The following is a 22,362-nucleotide window of genomic DNA, read 5'->3' as shown; positions in this document are numbered from 1 at the left end:
TAAGAGCTAAGTCTCTTCTTCTGGTACTTCCATTTCACATTCAATGCTATCAGTGGTCTTTTCTGGAGGTATGTATTGTTCAACAGTCCTGAATTTCCTAAAGGGCTGTAATGGGCTTTATGGCCTATATATTTCATTTGCATTGGCAAAGTGAAGGAGGCTCTTAACCTCTATGAAACCTTTTAAATGGTGGACTTATATTCCACACTTGTAGTCCATTGCAAAAGCAGTACAAGGCAACTGGTAAGAACATAATGACCATGTGAAATTCAAAATTGGAAGCTGCTTTGTAAGTGTCATCTTGCTTGATGATGTCAAAGGATGTGCTCACCAGAGATGTTCTAATGGGTTTACAATTACAATTTACAATCCATCTGCTCAGAAAGGAAACTTTATAGAACGTACAGTAATAACAGATCTTACAGAGAACTTAACAAGACATAATGAAAGTTTATTGAACTTCATCCTTCTTATATGATAAAATACAAAGTCTAGGAAAACCTTTTTGTTTGTTTTTTTGTTTTTTTGTTTTTTTTACCATGCCTTAATAAACTACATCATCTGTTTACGAGATGTAGAGATTTTGATTGAACTTTGTAAACACTTTCCAACTCTTTCCAACTCTATTTCCAAACTATGAAACTGTTTTTACATGTATAAAATGATGATCATAAAAAAGTGAAATATGCAAAAACCATTTCAATATTTATTGGGTGAAGATGGTATATATATATTATTTTTTTTTTATAGCTGTACTTCAGTTCTGATGTATTTCCACCCCATGAAAAGAGTTGGCTTCTAATAGAGATTTTTCAAAAGGTATAAACAAGGTGAAAGGTGAAAACAGCATTAATGCAAAAAATGCTAGATATTAAATATGAATTATGTGATGTGTGAACATTTGTATGACTTTCAAAGAAGAAAATAATTATATGACAGACTTGACAAAATGACAGAGTTCTCCTTAGATGTTTATACATTGTTGCACATTATTAATAGGCAAATTAAATAAACTAGTGAGTGTGAAAAGAGCACATTTTCTAAAAGTGAAAAGCAAACAGCCCTCCATTCATTATATATTAATGGAAAATAAAAAGTTGTTTGTAGTTGTTTCACAACAACTACTAAATTATTGAAGTATTTCACCTGTCACCATTCCACTTTCAATGTAATGTGTTTTGACATGGAGATGGACTGAAAAAATGGTCCAAGTTAACGTTTGCTCAGGAGAAGGTTCCCACTGACCACACTGTATGGTGACCCTTCATGCAATGTCAGTGTTTTTCTATGGCATAGCATAAGCTCATTCACGTGCATGGCAAACAATAGCTAAATATTTTTGTTACTCTGGGTAAAGGGGCTGCTGCTCAAAATGTTATGTAACATGGATTAGAACGTTATCTTGCTGAGATCAGAAAACAGACCTCTATTTATATACTGTGTGCCCCTAAAAAAGAATAGGCACTGTTTAACTTTCCAGTGCCGGTGGATGTTCTCCCTGTCAGTCAGAGAGATGCACACTGAGTCAGCAGTTTGACATTTGACCCAAGTGTTTTTTCAAGTAGTCAAGTGAAGTGAAGAGTGAAAGTCAATAAATGGACAGATGCTAGTCATGAGCTTAAACCCAAATGTGCTGTGCATAAACATGACATTTTTTTTAATTCTGCAAGGTCAAACAGCAGGAAGTAAAGGCATAACAATACTGCAAGACCTACAGCCCAGGCTGATCTAACATGTTTAATTTTTATCTTTTATTTGATTCTCTCTTATAGATTATGCAGCGTAGTTTTTGAACAAAATTTAGAAACACATTTTTTTGACACTGAATGTGTGTGTTTTCACTCAAGAACTTTAATTTGCGCCTACTTGGGTTGTTTTAATGTTCATTTCACCAGAGATATTCATCAAAGAATAAAAATTCTGCAGAACAACCAGGGTCTCTTACATGGAAACTCTTTGATGTCACTGTAAAAAAAAAAGCACTATAATTATTTCTCATAGTGTGAGAAATAATATTACAGGAACCTCATTTTCAGTGCATTACAAGGAAGGATGTGCTATAAATAGAAAATATGACACTGTGTCCCTGCACCTTCTGACCTGAAATATATCTTAGTGAAATGTTAAAGTTCTGGAGCAGGGCATGGTTCATTTCCATTATGTTTGTTGATGTTTTATTATTATTATTATTATTCCTAAGTGCTATACCACAAACACAGTCCCTTTTTCCCACTTTTCAGTATCACTCACAATTATGCTTTTGCCAGCCATGAATAAGATATAAATAACTTGATAACTACATCTAACTGTTACATAATCTCTATGAAGATACCTAATGTTGTAGAAAATCATCAATAACTGTTGTCCTGTGGATAGCCTACAGTCTCAATACAATTACACGGTACATATTTTTCTGGTCACTGGCTGTAAAAATGGATTTACGTGGAAAATCATAGGTCAAATTCTAATCAAAAAGAAATATCTTTAATTAGAAGCCCGGTACAGTGTAAACACAACTATTCTCTGCAGGAGTCACAGCACTAACTTTAGTTTAATGACAGCTTGTGTGCGCGCTGCTTAATAATCTAAGCTGACAGGAGTAAAATGCCACTGTTTATGCTTCTTACACAATATTACTGCCTTAAAGTTTTTTGAAGATGTGACTAGAACTGTAGACTTAAGACGTAATGCCACTAGACAGCAGATGTAAATCCTAATTATAATCCTTTGCAGTTTTGCCATTGTATTTTTTCAGCCTGCAAGTAGATACATTTGGGTTTATGATATGATAAAATTATATACATATATTTATAAAATTATGTACAGTCAACAGTTCATTGTCAAAAAATACATTTTATGATAATACCAGCTGCGAGTAGGCCTACATTATCCCCAAATAAATTATAATGTGTTCGTATATAACATTGTCATGAACATGCAAACATTTAGTCACAGCAAATGAAAACTATTGCACTTTTGGGAGAATAGTAAATAGTGATATTTGACAATGTATTATGTTGAATATCAATTGGGTTTTTTATTTATTTATTTTTTATTTTTTTGTATATTTGTTAATGAGGGATTTGTAGACATCAATGTTCTTAGATTTGTGAAGTAAAAATGAGTTTTTAAGGAGGCAATTCCTGGAATTATTTTTATTTATCTCATAACATAACATGAGACTTGTAGCTGAGTTGTAAAAGACAGTTCATTTTGTTGGATATTAAAGATATGTTCACAGCACTGCTGTCCATTGATTGAAATAGGATCCATACATGAGTAATATGGTGATTCCAAAATCAAACTCGCAGAGACCAGTGGCAGTTCATGGGGGAAGCTTATGAACACTGTGAGCATGGAATATGAGTGCACATGTGCCTTTGATGTACCTCTGTCATTGCCCAAAGGACCCTTAATTTTAGCAACCTCAGTGAGAGAAAGTGCCATTGCCAAGGTGAAAAGACAAGGGGTAAAAGGAAAAGGAAACAGACGCTAGCGTATATGGGAAATGATGGTGACTTTAAGTTTTCAGCACAACTGTATTTTAAAATGATGTCTTAACATGAACTATGGGAACTATCAGCTATGATAATTCACTACATCATCTCTACAGTTTGTGCAGTTAAAGCAAGGGCAGTGGTTATGCAAAGTTAAATAAACTCTTTAAAACTAATACATCATGCATTCATATACACAGTAAACACTTGCCACAAACACACTATGCAGTTATTGTCATTTGATGTTGACAATCATGTCTGTTCATGTTCAAACAAATATATGAGTTAGAATGCTTCTTCCCTTAAGCAACATTGTGCCTTTTCATTTTCATCTCAATGGGAGATGTATTAGGAATGCAGGTCTTTAATACATTCACAGCTGGAACATTGCATGCACCAAAGCCATTATGTAAATTTTGTTGTGGTGATGGATGGTTTGAACCAGAATGGCACATAAGAAGAATATATATATTAGTATTTTAATAATAATTTGTCAATGCAAGCTGCATAAATATTTGAAATCTGCACAAAAGCAGCCTTGAACAGTGTTTTTTTTTTTTTATTTCTACTACTTTGTTACAAAAATGTAACTCTACACAAGATGTACTCTAAAAGCAAGAGAAAACATTTCTCTCATATCTCCTAACACAGATTACAGCTTTTCGGTTTGTAGTCCTAAAACCCCAAAAAACATTTGGAGTTATAGCCTATGGGTTTTTAGATGCTGATTTATTATTTATGAGTAAAATAAGGTCTGTGTTTTTTATTTGGATATATTTCCAAATGTTTTCTAGAACATAAATTACAAGCATGCCAAGCCTGAGTTTTGAAGCATCAGTGTTTTTTTTTTTCAAATAAATAAATAAACAAGGACAATTACCAGAAAGATATGAATTTATGACAACTGTTAGTCCTTTCTACTCTATTCATGATACACTTAAATGCCCATAACTTTTTGGACAAGAGCACTTTCCCTTTATCGATGACTTTGACGTATTTCATTTTGAAGCATTGTTGTGACCAGTGCAGTCCAATTCCCAAACAAATAACTCTTATGAGCCGGTGTCTTTTTAATGAACCACAAAATACAGCGTGATCAAAGCAGTCTGACTGCAGAACGAATTATTCTTACGTGTTCTTTTAAAGGGGTCGTATGATATGATACGATTTAAAGTTTTCCTTTCTCTTTGGAGTGTTACAAGCTGATTGTGCATAGATAAGATGTATGAAGTTGCAAAGACTAAAGTCTCAAAACCAAAGAGATATTCAAAGAGATATCAAGTTAAGGCTCTGCCACCCCCCCTAAAATGGCTCATTCAAACATGCCCCACACGTCTACATCACTATGTGGAAATATTTGCATAATGCTGCCCAAATGTTCACGCAAAGAAAGAAGGTGTGGTTTCAGTAATCGCATTTAGTGTCGAAGCAGCCATGTCAGGGAGATGCTGTGTGTATCTAGTAGGAGAAAGCAGAAGCACTTTCTTTGGCGTTTCGAAAGTAAATGCATTTAGTAATCTTTAAGATTACTTACAAGTTACAACAGAACAGCAACACATTTTTATGGACGACCATTTCATGAACTTAGGAGAGGAGGTAATTCTGATTTTACTATGACAATCTGGCACTTCTGAATCAGCTACTGTAAGTATGTTTTGTTATTAGTTAAAGTATTTGCTCAAATGCAGAGTTTTGCATGTGTGTGTGTGTGTGTGAGAGAGAGAGTGAGAGAGAGAGAGACGGTCACACAGTGGAGTCAGCTGTCTTAAAGTGTTAGTTCGCCCAATTTGCAAAATTATGTCATTAATAACTCACCCTCATATCGTTCCAAACCCGTAAGACCTCCGTTTATCTTTGGAACACAGTTTAAGATATTTTAGATTTAGTCCGAGAGCTCTCAGTCCCTCCATTGAAGCTGTGTGTACGGTATACTGTCCATGTCCAGAAAAGTAAGAAAAACATCATCAAAGTAGTCCACGTGACATCAGAGGGTCAGTTAGAATTTTTTGAAGCATCGAAAATACATTTTGGTCCAAAAATAGCAAAAACTACGACTTTATTCAGCATTGTCTTCTCTTCCGTGTCTGTTGTGAGAGAGAGTTCAAAACAAAGCAGTTTGTCATATCCGGTTTGCGAACGAATCATTCAATGTAACCAGATCTTTTTGAACCAGTTCACCAAATCGAACCGAATCGTTTTAAACGGTTCGCATCTCCAATACGCATTAATCCACAAATGACTTAAGCTGGGCTCATAACATTAGCACAGAATCAGTTCAGAATCAATCACCAAAAGAATCAGTTCGGTTCAGACGCTCTGTGTGTCGGTTTGCTTCACGCTGAATCACACATGTGCAGTATCATCAGCTCCTCGGTTCTCGAATCGGACGCGTCTGACAGAAAAGCTTCTTGACTCGTGAACGAGTCATTATCTGGCTTGGCTCGGTGTTCATCTTCAGTTCTCTCTTCACAGCAGTTCAGTCAGTGTACTGTTTGAGTAAATGAATTACTCCGGGATATTGGTTTGTTTGAACTCAGAGGAAGTGTCAGCCCCATTAAAAAGTTAACAGCTTAAGTCATTTGTAGATTAATGCGTATTGGAGATGCGAACCATTTAAAACAATTCGGTTCGATTTGGTGAACTGGTTCAAAAAGATCCGGTTACATTGAATGATTCATTCGCGAACCGGATATGACAAACTGCTTTGTTTTGAACTGTCTTACAACAGACACGGAAGAGAAGACAATGCTGAATAAAGTCGTAGTTTTTGCTAGTTTTGGACCAAAATGTATTTTCGATGCTTCAAAATATTCTAACTGACCCTCTGATGTCACATGGACTACTTTGATGATGTTTTTCTTACTTTTCTGGACATGGACAGTATACCGTACACACAGTTTCAATGGAGGGACTGAGAGCTCTCGGACTAAATCTAAAATATCTTAAACTGTGTTCCAAAGATGAACGGAGGTCTTACGGGTTTGAAACGACATGAGGGTGAGTTATTAATGACATAATTTTGCAAATTGGGCGAACTAACCCTTTAACCATCCGTGGTTTGTGTACTGCAAACACATACGAGCTTCATCACTTTGTCTGTCACGTGACTCTGTTCCCCTTTCTGACTTAAACTGATGGTAAAAATAAGGACATTATTAACTGTCTTTACATTTATTTTAAAAAAAGAATCCAAGAAGAAAGAAGAAGAATCAGCCAATCACAACGCACTGGGTCAAATGGCCAATCGGAGCAGACCGCATCAGAAGGAGGGACTTTGTAGAAAACAATGTGTTTGAGAGAGGTGGGGCATAGAGGACCAACAATAATGTACAGTATTTGAAAAATAATTAGTTTTTTGAACATTAAAGCATGTCAGCATATTCTGTTACACAAAATGCACAAAATAATAATCTTTAAAAAAGCATCATATGACCTCTTTAAATAAAAAATACAGCGCGGACAGTGTAGTCCGATTCTCAAAACACTGTGAGGAATAACTCAGACCATTCTGAAATAATCAGACTCACTTAGCTTCCTTATTCACAAGTTTAGTTTCGTCGTAAAGTTAATAGGTTGTTTGTTTGTTTTATCTGCTTTGTTTAATTCTGAATTTATCTTATAACTTGGCAATAAGCTGCTGAGCCCCCCCCCCCCCCCAAATATTTATTCTTCAGAAGTACTTGAATCGTTCAGAACCAGAATAGTTAAATTCCTCGCGATTCCTTATTTCCCTATTTCTGACAGGCATGCGATGGGACCTGCGCATGAAATCCTGAAACCTGCCACAGTTAGCGAACACACGGAGAGCGCGGAGACGGACAGTGAGCGCGCTCATGATGAGAACAGCCCGTTCAATTACCCGTGTGCCCCCTTTGGACACTCCCTTCTCACTCCAGTGCTTACTCTACCACGAAATCCAGCGCTGGATTCCAAGATACTACTGCTCGCCTGGAGATTTAAAACTGGACAGAGGCATGATAGTCCAGTACAGAAGACGGAGGGATGCGAGTGCGTTTGGTGCGATGATTAACATCCCGTTTTTGCCTGTGTGCTCCTGAGAAGAACGGAAAGACAAGTCAAGTGTTCTAGCACTCAAGACAGCTGATGAGGAGCAGCAGGAAGAAGAAATCTGACAAAGTAGTAAGTGCGCAGTGTTTGTTTGAATAATTTAATTGTTTATCATGTGTTGCATAGCCTAAATTTGGCACGATACTTAACCCATTCAGGCCTGAATTATGTTTGTGGGACATTAAAATATGGTCATGCTCTAATTATTTTCGAAATGTAACCATAACTGTTGACAATAATCAAAATAATTAGTTTTTTGTTGTTGTTGTTCTTTTCCTTTTTTGATAGTTTCTTCATAACGATATTGTGAACGATAGTAAAATCTTAATTATTTGTGCAAGAGTTAATGCAATATCATTGTAGATTCGGTTCTAAAATCACTGTGTTTTTAATAAAATTATAATTATTAATAAAGTAGCTGGAATTAAGTCTCAATGAAAGCAGATAAAGGTAAAATATAACAGTAAACAGGTAAAACAGTGTACGATCATTGCAATACACTTGCTACAAAGGTGATGGCTATTGGATTGCATTCTGCAGGGTCTGAACCTGTAACCTTTCAGTGACCATCTCTGATTATGTATCACAGCGCCACACCACCCACACAACTTTGAAACAATCTGTTTCCATATTTGTAGGAGGAATATTACTGCAATCAGTTTTGCAGTACAGCGCTGCCTATCATAAAATAATAAATTCTTTAATGTGATATAATGACTTGTCTTGCTAATAGCACCTTTTAGATTCAATGTAAAAAGAGATGGCAATAAAAACACAAAAGAGAAGTGATTTAAATGGATCTGGTTATGATAAAATGAATGAATGGAAAAGAGTGAAAACGTGGACATGCGTTGCTGGAGCCCTTTGGGGCTTCAGTAGCTAACAGATCGTTAATAAGCGTTGAGGTCTGAATTATGTACAGAGAGAAAATCTGAAACTCTAAATAAGTGCTAAAACTTGTTTTGCCTGCATACTTGCTACTAGTGAGGAGAACATTATGTTCACTATCACTGGTTTGAGAGGCTTTTCACACTTGGCTGGAACACTGCATAAGTCAGTGGAGAAAAAAACAAATTAAATTCCTCACAGATGAAGGGCCAGTTTCACTTCTTCTATGATGTTCTTGTATAAAAATCCTCCCAAGTTCCCTTTTAAATGCTTGTAATTAGAATTAATCAGTTAAATGTTTGAACATATATCATGAACACAATATTCCCAGTGTACAAACTCAAAATACTCAATGACTTTGATTCAGAATAATAACAAGCTATAAATGTACGTCCATAATCTAAATCATATTCATCACTGTTTTTAAACCCTGCAGCCTGTCTGTGCTTTTCATAGCTGCTGCTATCATTTATTAATGGATCCATGTAAAAAACATGAATGTGTTTTTGTTCATGTACAAAGATACATGGGAAAATAATATCATAAATATCGGTAAACAAAGCAGAACTCTTTAAATTAAAATACAGAGAATTATTAAAGCTTCATTAGCAATCATTTCTTTAAAATTTCATCTGCCTTTTATAACCTATCTCTCTCTCTCTCTCTCTCTCTCTCTCCTCGCTCTGTCTTGCCCTCTCTCTCCCTTTGTTCGCCCCAGTGGCTGCACCTGATCTTTTAGATCCTAAATCAGCCACACACAACACCAAACCACGGCTGTCGTTCTCCTCCAAGCCCATTGTATATAACTTGGCGGATGATTGTGATACCATAACCACCGTAATGAAGTGGAAAACAGTAGTGGCAATCTTCCTGCTGGTTGTTCTGTATCTGATAATAGGAGCCACGGTGTTCAAAGCCCTGGAACAGCCCAAGGAGAGCTATCAGAAGAACCTCATCATTCAAAAGAAAATTAACTTCCTTTCCAGGCATGCCTGTGTCAATGCCTCTGAACTGGAGGACCTGGTCAAGGTACAAACTCCAATTATTTACCTGTGTGCTTGAAATTAAAATGCAAAGTATCTGTTTGTATGGGTAAAAATAGTCTTCTGGATATTGATTCAAAGCATATAGTGGTTTTGTCATCAGGATGTTGGGAGAATAGACAAATCTTTGCCAAAATCAATAATGACAGCTCGGAAGTTGGCAGAAACGGTCTGTAATCTGATTAATTGGAGCCAGAAAACACTAATTGGACATAAATTGTTCAGTGCATGTTGTTCTGTTTCTGAAGTATGATGCAGTGTTATTTCTTAAAAAGATTGTAATACCGAAATCATGAACATTTCAGATCAATCTGATCTGTTTTGACTGTATTTTTGTAATATTCATATGCTTAAAATTATGAATACACTTTATCTGCTCTCCAAACTGGGGTTGCTGGCAGTCGGGTCTGTCCGTTTTAGTGAGTTCACTTAACACTATTTCACCTGTGTGGAAATCAAATGTACTCTTGGCATTACATCACTAATTAGCTCCGTCTTGTGAAGTCTGTGGTATTGACCTTTGTGCAAGAAGTAGACTGAATTTAAAGTGGCATTTTATAAGTGCAGAGTTTTTTGTCTGCTGCAAAATGTACTAAATTGTTCTAGTAGAAATGTAAAGGTCTTGGATGATTGTGTGTCATTAACGTTCATTAGCAGTTTTTATCCACATATTTTTATGTGAATCTTGAAAAAAACAGGACAAAAACAGAATGTGAATCAAATTTCTTAAATGTGTATAAAATCATGAAAATTTGGGATAGAAGTGCTGCTTTTTTCATAATATGTTTTTTTTTTTTTGCATGTAAATAAATACTCATTTTAATAATAAACATTAAATTAAAATTTAATTTGCAACTTGGATGGAAACTGTTTATTTATTTGATGTTATATTTGGAGAATATTTCTTTATATGATTTGCATAATTTTAGTGCATTTGTAGTGTTTTGTTATGTGTTAAAGTAACATAATTCTACCTTTTCCAACCCCTCCCCATTTTCTAGAACCCCTCCTTCCCCTTGACATTACATTGAATTACATCCCAAAACACTGCATTCACCTACTTCCCATCTCTTGATTACTGGTGTTACGATGCTCATGCTCAAACACACATCTGAACAAATGTTCATTCCTGCCAAGTTGCTTTGCTGCCAACAGTCCGAGTCCAGTGGTGATTGTGCCGACACTTGGAAGGTGTTCACAAACAGGAAAACTTCCCCACAGAATGAATGGCCTCCCTTTGTCTCTCACTTTTGGCTGAGCTCTCATGCAGCCAGATGGAGGCGTTGGGGAGCAGATGGGATACGCTGAGGGGTCTTACAGCATCCCTGCTATACAGTATATAGGCCAGGAGAACCTGCACACTCATGTGCAGATGTTTTTGAAAGCGTTTACATTTCTCACTAACTGCTTAGTGAAAATGTGCCCAGTTTTGTTTTGTTTATTGATTGAATTTTTTTTTTTTTCAGATTTCTAGGCTGTGAGAATATGACTGGAATATGGAATAGGTCAGCATGGCCAACATTTGAATTAAAATAGTTACTTTTAGGGCTTGAATGTGTTGTAGTAACCTAATGTCACATAATTTAAAAATGGCCTGTTAGTGCTTATTTAAACACCTTATTGCTATGTTGCTGTTGCATACTGGTGGTACATTGTTGACTGTTTTTAATGGATTACACATTTTAATTTTAATTTTGATAATTCAATAGCAATCTTATAAATTCCAACCACAATAAAATTTTTGCAATGCAATTTGTTGTTTGAATATTAATTGCAATTGTATTTTTAATGTTTGCGGTGCCATTTTTGTTATCTGGAGATTACATTTTATAATTGCAACTTTATTTTTCAACTTTGCAATGCAGGTATCTGAATATTACATTTCATTACTGAAACTTTATTTTTCAGTTTTAAGTTTCCCATTATTTGGACATTATCTCTTAATTGCAATTTTTTTATCTTTGCAGTGCAGTTTTTCAATTATCTGGACATTACTTTTCATAGGTGCAACCTTTATTTTTCGGTTTTGCAATGTAATGCTCAAATAATGGTAAAGTGCATCTCATTATTCCAACTTTTTAAAAAATTCTTTGCAGTGCAGTTTTTCAGTTATTTGGACGTTTCATCTTAATATTGCAACTTAATTTTTTATTTGTTAATGTTGCATAATTTGGTCATTACTATACATAACTTCAACTTTTTTTTTTATTTGGACTATACATATTATTTTGCAACTTTATTTTTCATGTTCAATTTTACATTATTTGGTCATTGCTTATCATAATCGCAAATGTATTTTTCAATTTTGTTATACAATTTACCATTATTTGAACATTAATTTTATTATGATTGCAACTTTATTTTTACAATTTTTCCATTGTTTCAACATACATCTTGTACTAGCAATTTAAATTTTTTTTAATTTTTTTTGCAGTATCATTTTCTGTTATTTGGACATTATATCTTGCAATTGTGGCGAGATGACCATAATACATTCTTGCATTATGTACATATACTGTAGAACCCCAAGTCATGTTTAGCTGAGAGAGAGAAATAGTGAGTCAGCTAGTGAGTCAGCTACAAGTTAAGGACCATGGACAGCTCCACTTTTTTAGTCCTTCAATTAGTTTAGTTTCTAAAATATGCATACTTATGAAGTGAGAACAGAACAACTCCAGCAAAGCTTTGAACGTCCCCTTACTCTTAAGAGTAATTTGAGTTTCTAAAGTTTTAACTTACCTAGTGGTAAAATGATTTAAAAACAAAACAACAACTCTTTAATGTACCATACATTCCCTAAGTTTGGAATCAATCCCAGCTAGTACTAAGTCACTTTAGGTCTTCAGGGAACATAATGATCAGAGGAATATCGATCTCAATTGTGCAAAGATCCCTTCTTTAAAAAAAACAGGCACAGTCTGAAACACAAGAAATACATGAAGTATAATATTATCCTTACTGCACAAACACAGGCACACACATTTGATAAGGCAGCCATTTACTATAACGGATTTGACAGTTAATTATATTACAGATTCAACTCTGTCTTAACTCCCAGCTGACTCGGTAATGTGTGACGTAAAATCCAGAGATGCAGTGGAAGACTGATAAAGAACAGATCTGTGTCTTTATTTGAGGCTTTGAATGTAGGCAGTTGGAGCCAGTCATCCTGTTCATTCAGAGACATGCAGTCTGCTTTAGATTTAAACATGTTACACACAACTGCTTCTCCTGGGCTTGTACTGGAAATAGCATTGTTGAAGATTCAGCCCAAGTGAATGCAAAATATAGCTGTCAGTTTCTAAATAAACATGTCCTGTATATTCATGTTATCCCTTACCTGCTGAGCATTTGTCATCATTTGATCACCTTTATGTCATTCTGACCCTGTAATATTTTTCTTTATTTTGTGAAACCTGATGGCAGGTACTAGGCAGAATGTCTCCTTTTGTGTTTCACAAAGAAAGTAAATACAGAGTCAGTATGACATGGTAAGGGAGTAAATTTTTTATATTTGGGTGATCTATTCCTAAAAGTTTCCCTTGTTTTTAGTTTAAGATTGTAGTGGTTTGTATAATTTTTGGAGATTATTCCTGACCTGTTTTCTCATCCACAGCAAGTGGTGTTTGCTATCCGGGCCGGGGTCAATCCTTCGGGTCACCCCTCCAATGAGAGCAGCATGTGGGACCTCAGCAGCTCCTTCTTCTTTGCAGGGACTGTCATCACCACTATAGGTGAGTAACAGCTAGACTCATTATGAATTCTCTAATTGATTCTTTAATCGATTAGTGGCTTTTTGAACTTCATTATCACTTCATTAAGGTGACAAAAGCAACTTGGTGAAACAAGTTGTACTTAGAGGGCCTGGAAAATAAAATTAATAGACCAAAAGAAGGGCTGCATAATTAAAAATATTTTTCATTATAGTGTAAATGTATAAATTACAGCATTCCATTTAGGTGTGCTCCTGTAAGTCAGTCAGCTTGTTTTTAGTGTATAGGTTCTTAATAAATATTTTAGTAAGAAGCCTCTTATGCTCACCAAGGCATTTATTTGGTCAAAAATACAATAAAACAGTAATGTTGTGAAATATTCTTCAAATTTAAATAACTTTTTTTTTAATCTATTTTAATGATGTTAAAATATTCTTTAGATGGCAAAGCTGTATTTTCATCAATCATTACTCCAGTCTTCAGTGTCACATGATCTTTCAGAAAACATCTTTTCTGATGTATTGATTTGTTGCTCAAAAACATTTCTGATAATTATAAAAAAAATGTTTTTATTATTAATAAAAAACAGCATTTATTTCGAAATAGAAATCTTTTGTAACATTCTAAATGATTTAACTTTCATTTTTATCAATTTAATGGATTGTGACTGAATAAAATAATTAATTTCTTTCTTTCAAAAGGTTACTGACCCCAACACTTTGAACGGTAGTGTACATGAATAATATGACATGCAGTGGCCCTACATAAAATTAGTATCTATACGGGACAGTTCATACAAAAATAAAAACTCTCTCATCATTTATTCAGCCTTATGTCTTTCAAAAACCTTTATTTCTTTATTTCTTCAGCAGAACACAAAGGACTAATAATAATTTTGGGGAAACTGTTTACACAACTAAAATGAGCTGTTTACATTTAAATTTAAATTCTATCCTATTGCAATTACAATATCAAGGGTAATAATCAACAGGCAAAATATGTCATAATGGTGTAGCCCTGATTATTTATGAGCATATAGGTTTATTTAACATACATGTAGGGTTATTTAGGGTCTACACACTTAGCACATTATGGATACATCTCTCACTTAATAATCAGCAGCCGCATTTTTCATTTTGACTTCATCACTGAGGTTGTGTAGGAAATTGCATTAACGTTATTTAATAAGCTTGATTAATGAACCTTAACAAATCCTTTGGACAGCTTTGACTGTTCTTGAATTCATGTGTACAACACCTTTGAAACCTGCTGGAACCCAACCAAGTAGTGGATTAAAGAGCAAGCCCCCCTTCATCAATCCCCCCAGTGTCCTTCTTAGGTTGTGAAGTGTAAAGTGCAGTTAATGAACCGAACGTGTCTGATAGCTTGACCTTATATGCCGATGAAAGAGGCCAAGATCTTGGAGCTGCTTCCCATCATATTAGATGTCCAGATTTTGTATAATTGTTCAAAAGTCTGGGCTCACTATCATTTTTGTTTAATGAAATGTATACTTTTATTTAGAAAGGATGCAGTTAATTGATCACAAGCAATATTAAAATTACAGAAGATTTCCGTTTCTTTCGGTTCATCAAAGAATCTTGCAAAACAAATGTCACCGTTTCCAGAAAAATTTTAAGAAGCACAAGAGTTTTCAACACTGATAATAACAAGAAAACTTTTTTGCACATCAAATCAGCATATTGCATGATTTCTAAAGGACCATGTGACACTCAAAACTGGAGTCATGGCAGATGTTAAAACAACATCTTGTTGTTTTCAGTTATTTTGCTTTCTTTATTTTATTTGTATTATTTTATTTATTTATTTTATTTGTTCACACGAATGAACATCATCCATCATCTTTTATTTGTGTTTGTTTCACCTAGGGAAGTCATTCACAGGCTTGGCCTTCAAGGCTCATTTGTTCGTCAATAGGCAACCAAATAATCCTTCTTTTTGTAACCTATATAGAAAAAAAGCCAATTATTGTCATTTGAATGAAAACCTGTCAACTCCCCTGTCCACCCCAATCAGCAAAGACACACACTCACACAAGCACACACACACACACACACACACACACTTTGGAGTGTCCTTATGCGGTCATCTGTTGGTGAGAGCATTGCATTCACTAATACACATGATTGCTGAAAATGTGCCAATGCTGAAGCCCTCATAAGACACACTTGTGTGTTCATTAAGCTCATTCAGACACTGTTGTTACATCAGGTTTGCGTCAGTCATCATGTAGTGCTGCTTCACTAATGAGGGTGGCATGACATTTTTTGCTACTTGTGTCAAATGGACTTGTTTTCTGCTCCAAGTCAGCACATGATGTTCATTTCTCACCAAATCGGACTGAGATTTCTGTCAGTTTATTGCTAAGAACCGATATTATCCTGCTTTTTTAACACATGATTTCAGTCATTTAGGTCTTATGATTCGTGAATGTGTTCATGGTGCTGATTGGTTTAGATCAGGGCATCTCAACTACTTTTTTCAGAGACATTTTTCTCTGTAGTCCTGACATTCCTTTTAGGGCTTTACAAAGTTTTTATTTTCTTCTGGGTTATTCAAACCAGTGACTCAGTAACCAGTAAACCAGTACTTGATTTTCCTATATTTTTGAATGAAGATTGAATGAAGATTTTTTTTAATACTTTTTTTAAGCAAGCATGCATTAAATGCAATTCCAATTAATTTATAATGTTACAGAAGAGTTCTGTTTTAAATACACTGTTATTCTGAATTTTGTATTTAGCAAAAAAATCTTGAAAAAGAAATACACTTCCACTTTTTCCACATAGCATATTTTCAACTAATTTGAAGACGTAAAAATGTTTCTTGTGCAATAAATCAACATATTAGAATGATTCCGTAGGAATCATACTGAAGATGAAAAAAATCAGTTTTTCCATCAAAAAAGTTAAATAAGTTAGAAAATAGTTATTTTAAATTGCAATAATATTTCACAATTTAAATTCTGTCCAAAACATCACAATTATGAATGACCCCAAATCAGGGCCGGCTCTAGGTTATTTGGTGCCCAAGGCGAGAGAGCCACATGAGACACATCGAATAAGCAGGGAGATTAAGAGCACAGTCCATTTTTCTATGAAGGTTATGTTTTCATCATCCATTTCTCTTTTACTGTGCAAGACACATGGGCATAAAAATCTTATGGTTTATTTTTGGGAAACTTTTATCAGGCAGAGCAGCTATTTCATTCGAATCAAATGGAGAGCAGAAACAAAACAAAAGATTGGCAGGCCAGACTTTGCCCACCGGCCTCCACTTTGGGTTCTAGGGTCTCTGACTTATCAATCATTACATGTTGTTTGTCTCTAGTTAAGGTCAGGAAATTAGATTTTATCTGAACAATGATGAGTTTGCCCATAGTATTGTTTGTATCAGGAGAAAATAAAAATACTGAAGCCATTAACACACGTAATAAATTTTTACTGCTAAGAAGCGTACATCCTTATAGTTAATCTGCTGGAACAAGTATATTTTTATCCAGCCATGAACATATTTGGATCATTTTTTACAAGAGAGACTATGTGTAAAGACATTACAGTTATTCATCTCCATTGTGCCATGTGTAATTAAGGTTGTCTCACAGATAACCAATTTTTATGGGTCTTTCAAGGTTTTTTTATTTAATTAGATTTCAAAGAGGACAGATTGCATGAGGAGAGATTGAGCCCAGTTAAAGAGCTTCAAGTAAAATGGAGATGTAATGGGATGGAGGCTCTTGCGGAAGTGCCCTCCGCTGCTCTGCTGCTCTCAGGGTGGTTTTGTACAGCGGCTTAGCTTTTTGCTCTTGTAATTACTTAAATTCTGCTGTGGTACAACCATAACTACTGGTATTCTCGCTGTCTCTAACTCTCCCATTTTAATATGCTGAGTAAAACTTTCTTGCAAAACAATGAAGAGTCAAGTCACCTTGATGTCTAGGTTCTGCTATAAAACAGCTCTGAAAGACAGTAGGGTCATTATTTAGCTCAAGCCAGTTCAGTGTTTGTTCAGTTCAGCTTAATATTAGTGTGTGAAGCTCATCAATTTGAAACAAGTTCAATATAGCTATAAGCATTTCTAAAGAGTCCCAATCATAGTTTCCAAAAAGTTTTTTTCAACCAGCACCAGCAGCTTGTAGTCTCACTGTTTCAAAGGAAAATTTGAGTAGAAATTAATCTGAATCTACAGAAGCTGTGGCATATTGTTGATTACACAACAAATCATTTAAACCCTCTCTCACACATTTTCTTTAAAAGATGCCAAAATCAAGGTTACAGTGAGGCAGCTACCAAGGAAATAAATGGAGGTGATCTTTGAAGCGTTTAAAAGCATAAAAACACTTATTAAATCTTCTGTGTATTTTTAGAGTTGCCGCATTATGTTGTCATGGCAACAAAGTTGTAAAATTTGTAAAAACAAACAAAAACAAAAGTGTTGTTGATTGAGCTTAACTTGTAATGAACCCAGAAAATCCCTTGAGGTGAACCCAAAGATTGAATCCTTGACATTAAACTGATTATTATTTTATATTTTTATGGCGCTTAAATCAAGACATATAAGCGAATGGGTGAATCTGATAGCAAGTATAATTTACCGAACCTCACTGCTACCATATCTGCATAATTCACTTATTCCTCCTCTTTCCATGAGGCCTGAATAAATATTAAAATGAATGCATTTGCACATGCAGCTGAAATTCATCCTAGTTGCGTTTCATTCATCGCATTTGCATTTCTGTAATGATTTTATCTGCTTTGCTCTCGTGCTATAGCTAAATTTAGGCATTGAATGGTATTCACTAGGAGACTCTCCATGTAGGCAGCATAGTACAGCTCTAATGTTTCCTGACCGATAAATAAGGCATCCCAACATAAATTCCCATAGAGCTGTCTAATATTTCAGAAAGCAAAGTATTACCTATTTATTTCGGCAGATTATGCCCACAAATTATGCCTGGGATCATCAGAGCCTTGCTGACAGAATGACTTCTGTTTCTGCAGGCTTTGGAAACGTCTCTCCACACACAGAAGGAGGCAGGATCTTTTGCATTATCTATGCCCTGCTGGGGATCCCTCTCTTTGGGTTCCTATTGGCTGGAGTGGGCGATCAGCTGGGAACCATATTTGGCAAAGGAATCGCCAAAGTGGAAAAGATGTTCGTGGTGAGTGTTTCATTAACTTTAGTGGAAATCATTTAGCAAAACTATTAGTATTCCTCACAGGATATTCATGATTAACACATTTTATAATCTACCATTTTAATCCATGTTCAATATTTTACATATAAAATATCAGAAAGTTTGGAATAAATATTTTTTTCTGAACAGTATAAATAGCTATTCAGGTTAAAACAATAGATTAGATCAGTTCTGTGAAATATTTATAAGAAATGTACTGTAATGTGAGTTTACCATTATGGAAAGTCAAAAGATTACATCTAAAATTAATATATCATTCATTTAGAAAAACAGTCTGTGCTCCTCAAATCCCTTTCATCAGAAATGTACTATATTGTCTTCACTCAATAAATCTCCTGTGGCTCTAAAATAATGATTGTTTTGCAGAAAGGCTTGCTGACTACTGTTTACCTGGTTTTGTGGTGCCGTCACATTTGATGATTCAATGTAATTACTTAAGTGCCTCTGGAGCCATCTTGTTTACACTCGATGCACATACAGTACACACATTTATTCTCTGCTGAGCTGTTGACGTGTGTAATGAAGAGCACAATATAGTATTTAATGCAGCATAGTGAATTATTTATTGCTGGTGCACTCATTCTTTTGTATAACATAGTAAACAATTCTTGAAGGTTGAAAGGAAAAATACATGATTTTCAGGACAAGTGTATATTTCTCAAACTCTACTAAACTGAGTGCAGCATTCTGTGCTGTGTTGACACTTTTCTACATTTTATGGCTTTTAGTTACTTAATGAATGATTGTTTATTCTAATGGTTATTTGCAGTGTTTGATTGTAAAAAACTCTGTGTAGTGCAGCATGAGTCATCAGTTGTCTTTGTCCATTTTTTTTATGATCTATATTTCCTGTCCCTAATTTTTTATTTTTTTTATTTTAGAGTTCACTACTGTATAGGGTTCCTCAAAGCTAAAACACAATGATTAAAGCCCATAAAACTCTCACTTTGATTTCACAGGGTATTTAAACTAGTTAAAGGCTAATACTTTAGCCAGGCGGATTATTTGTTTTCAGACAGTGTCTGGTCGAGTATTGTAGATGTCTGTCAACAGTGATTATAATGAGCTTAACTGTTTTTCCACCCAGCACTCTCACTTCCCTTCTCCTCTGTTTTTCCTCTCAGAAATGGAACGTGAGCCAAACTAAAATCCGTGTGACATCCACGGTCCTGTTCATCCTGTTTGGGTGCCTGCTGTTTGTGGCCCTTCCCGCCCTCATCTTCCAACACATTGAAGGCTGGAGCACTCTGGAGTCCATCTATTTTGTTGTCATCACTTTAACCACTATTGGATTTGGAGACTTTGTGGCAGGTGAATGAAGTCTCTACTTTGTTCTTTCAGTCTCAATTTCAAGGTCCTGTGTTCATTTTTGAAAGCAATTACATGCCCAGAAAAACAACACAAACTGAAGTAGTCAAGTTTAGTCATGAGTTCAGTGGATTGATATGGGTTTATTTATCTTATTCAGGCGGCTCTGAGATTGAGTATTTGGACTATTATAAGCCCATTGTGTGGTTCTGGATCCTGGTGGGTCTTGCCTACTTCGCTGCAGTTCTCAGTATGATTGGAGACTGGCTTCGGGTCATCTCCAAGAAGACCAAAGAGGAGGTATGTGCTTGCTGAAAAAAAATAATAATAATCTTACCAGCCCTCAAATTTTCAATGGCAGTGTAATTTATAGTGATTTATTATACAATTTAAAAACTGCACTTACAGCAGTTATATTAATTTCCTGAATTTAATTTCCATTTTGATTCTATATGGAATGAAATTTGAGGAATTAAGTGTGGAAATGTAGGGCATTCCCAACTCAGACATAAATGCACAACCTTTTTTCTGTACATATGAATTTTTGCCAAGAAGTTACATCCCAAGTTTATGTAGCAGGACTGTTGTAAATGGTTTATGAGGCATGTATAAAACGTTCCAGGTCATGTCAGAGAGTTCATTATATGTTATTCTGGCTTTGTTTACGATTGTAGTTCACAGCCTAAAGTTCCAGTGTGCCAGGAGCCAATCACTGCTCAGCGCTCATTTACTCCAGTGTTTGAAGTGAATGGGCTTCAGCTTGGAGAATTATGTGCTTGAATTAGCTGGAATAGAAGCTTTGCTCTGATACATTTTCTCCAGACCTCTTTTTTATTTATAAAATTATAATTATAAAAATATAAAATTATAATTATAATAAAGTACAGCTTGGCAGCTTATGCATTCAAACAGTTAAAAGCCAGAGTTAAAGTTAAAAGCCAGAGACAGTTAAAAAGGAATTAGACACACTTAAATTATACATAATAAGACCAATAAAAGCCCAGTAAAAGCCCAATAAAAGCTATTGAATGGGATTATGGGGTCCTAAAGATCCATAGCATCTCTGCACATGGTGGATGAAATGTAGAGTTACAGTAGTACTGTAGGCCTGAATTACTTTCTATAACACTCCCAGTTGCAGGCTGAATCAGCCCATGTACTTCTCATTCCCTCGAGCTGAAACATTTTCACAGAAAACAGGTTTTTGAAGTTCTGCTTTACACCTCTTAAATGCTTCTAAACACATGTGACACCCGACGGCGTTTGGTCCCACTGAACATTCTTTCTGTTCCAGGTGGGAGAGATCCGCGCTCACGCTGCAGAATGGACAGCTAATGTGTCAGCAGAATTCAAAGAGACACGTCGCCGCCTGAGTGTGGAAATTTATGACAAGTTTCAGCGAGCAGCGTACATCAAGCGCAAGCTGTCATCAGAGCTAGGCCAAAATCCAGGACAGGACATGATGCCATGCAAGAGAACCCTGTCTGTAAACTTCACAGATGAACTTGAGAAAGATGGTCTCCCAACCTTGACCAAAAACGGCAGCCTGTACCTGAACGGTCTTACTCCGGACTGCCCCGATCACGGCGAGATATCCATCATTGAACATCTCAAATAAAGCTCAAGCTTCTCCTGCACATGTGAAAACAGAACAGGAAGATACATTTGTGTCCACAAAAACTTTATCAGAAGCGTTCATATCTTTCCTGGATGTATACTGATCTACTAGAATCAGTGAGAGGGTGACTTTATGCCTTGTGACAGTCAGATGAATCTGTCTATACATTTTGTAGGAATTAAGATGTTTGATAAAGTCTGTATTCTTGAGCAAAACATGAAAGCAACTTTTATTATCCAGTGAATTATATTCGTGCCTTAAAATCACCAGGAATGGACTTCCCAGAAGCTGCTACACTGATACTGAAAAACGAATCTTGTCCAAACACTAGCAAATGTAATTGGTTTTTGGATGCGTATCCCAAGCCCAGCATCTGTGATCGTCTGTTAAAAAACCATTACAGGGTATCAGGCAAGAATGTCTGAGCATTTATGCTACTGACAGAGCTGTGACTGGTGGTTCACCAGTTTAGTTTATATCTTTCATTAGCACATGGATTTTTTTTTAAATCCACATACACATTCTGTTTAAAAGCAGCTGTGACCGAAAATATATGAAACAGTGTTGGAGTGGAAGAATCTCAGCTTGTTTCATTGCATAAATTTAGATGTGATTTGCACCAATAGAATGATTCTGTAAGCAAATGAAAGTTTTTGACTGAATTGGTCATAATTGGAAATATGTCCAATACACAATCATTAACATTTCATTGGCTGCTGAATAAAGAAAGTTCTGTATTAATGCAATGTATAAATATATTTATAGCATACATACATTGTATGGCAGTTATATTTGTGTCACAAGGTGACGATCTTTAGGGGCGGAACCAAAATTCGGGAAGTTTGGTTCCGCCCGGAAGTGTTTCCGCCCGGACCGGAAAAACAGAACACCGGAACTTCCGGTAGCGCCGTAAGAAGGAAAATCAGGGAATTCGATGCACCTGTGCCTAGTTAGGGACAGCGGTTGGTGATTGGAGGATACGCTGGACAAGGCAGTACTTAAGGCCAAG

The 22,362-nt window shown here is 35.6% G+C and overlaps 1 protein-coding gene across 1 annotated transcript; it reads left to right on the top strand.

Annotated features, from left to right (window-relative positions):
* Positions 1–7,242: 7,242 nt before the first annotated feature.
* On the top strand, positions 7,243–22,142 carry LOC132112096 (potassium channel subfamily K member 2-like). Its single transcript, XM_059519683.1, has 7 exons — positions 7,243–7,637; positions 9,172–9,482; positions 13,113–13,230; positions 18,231–18,391; positions 19,552–19,738; positions 19,896–20,035; positions 21,030–22,142. Coding segments are annotated over exons 1-7 (1,242 nt in total). The 5' UTR covers positions 7,243–7,636; the 3' UTR covers positions 21,354–22,142.
* The last annotated feature ends 220 nt before the right edge of the window (positions 22,143–22,362 follow it).

The sequence above is a fragment of the Carassius carassius genome, chromosome 31, assembly GCF_963082965.1.
Source record: "Carassius carassius chromosome 31, fCarCar2.1, whole genome shotgun sequence".
Lineage (NCBI taxonomy): Eukaryota > Metazoa > Chordata > Actinopteri > Cypriniformes > Cyprinidae > Carassius > Carassius carassius.
This window is presented reverse-complemented; position numbering and strand designations above follow the sequence as displayed.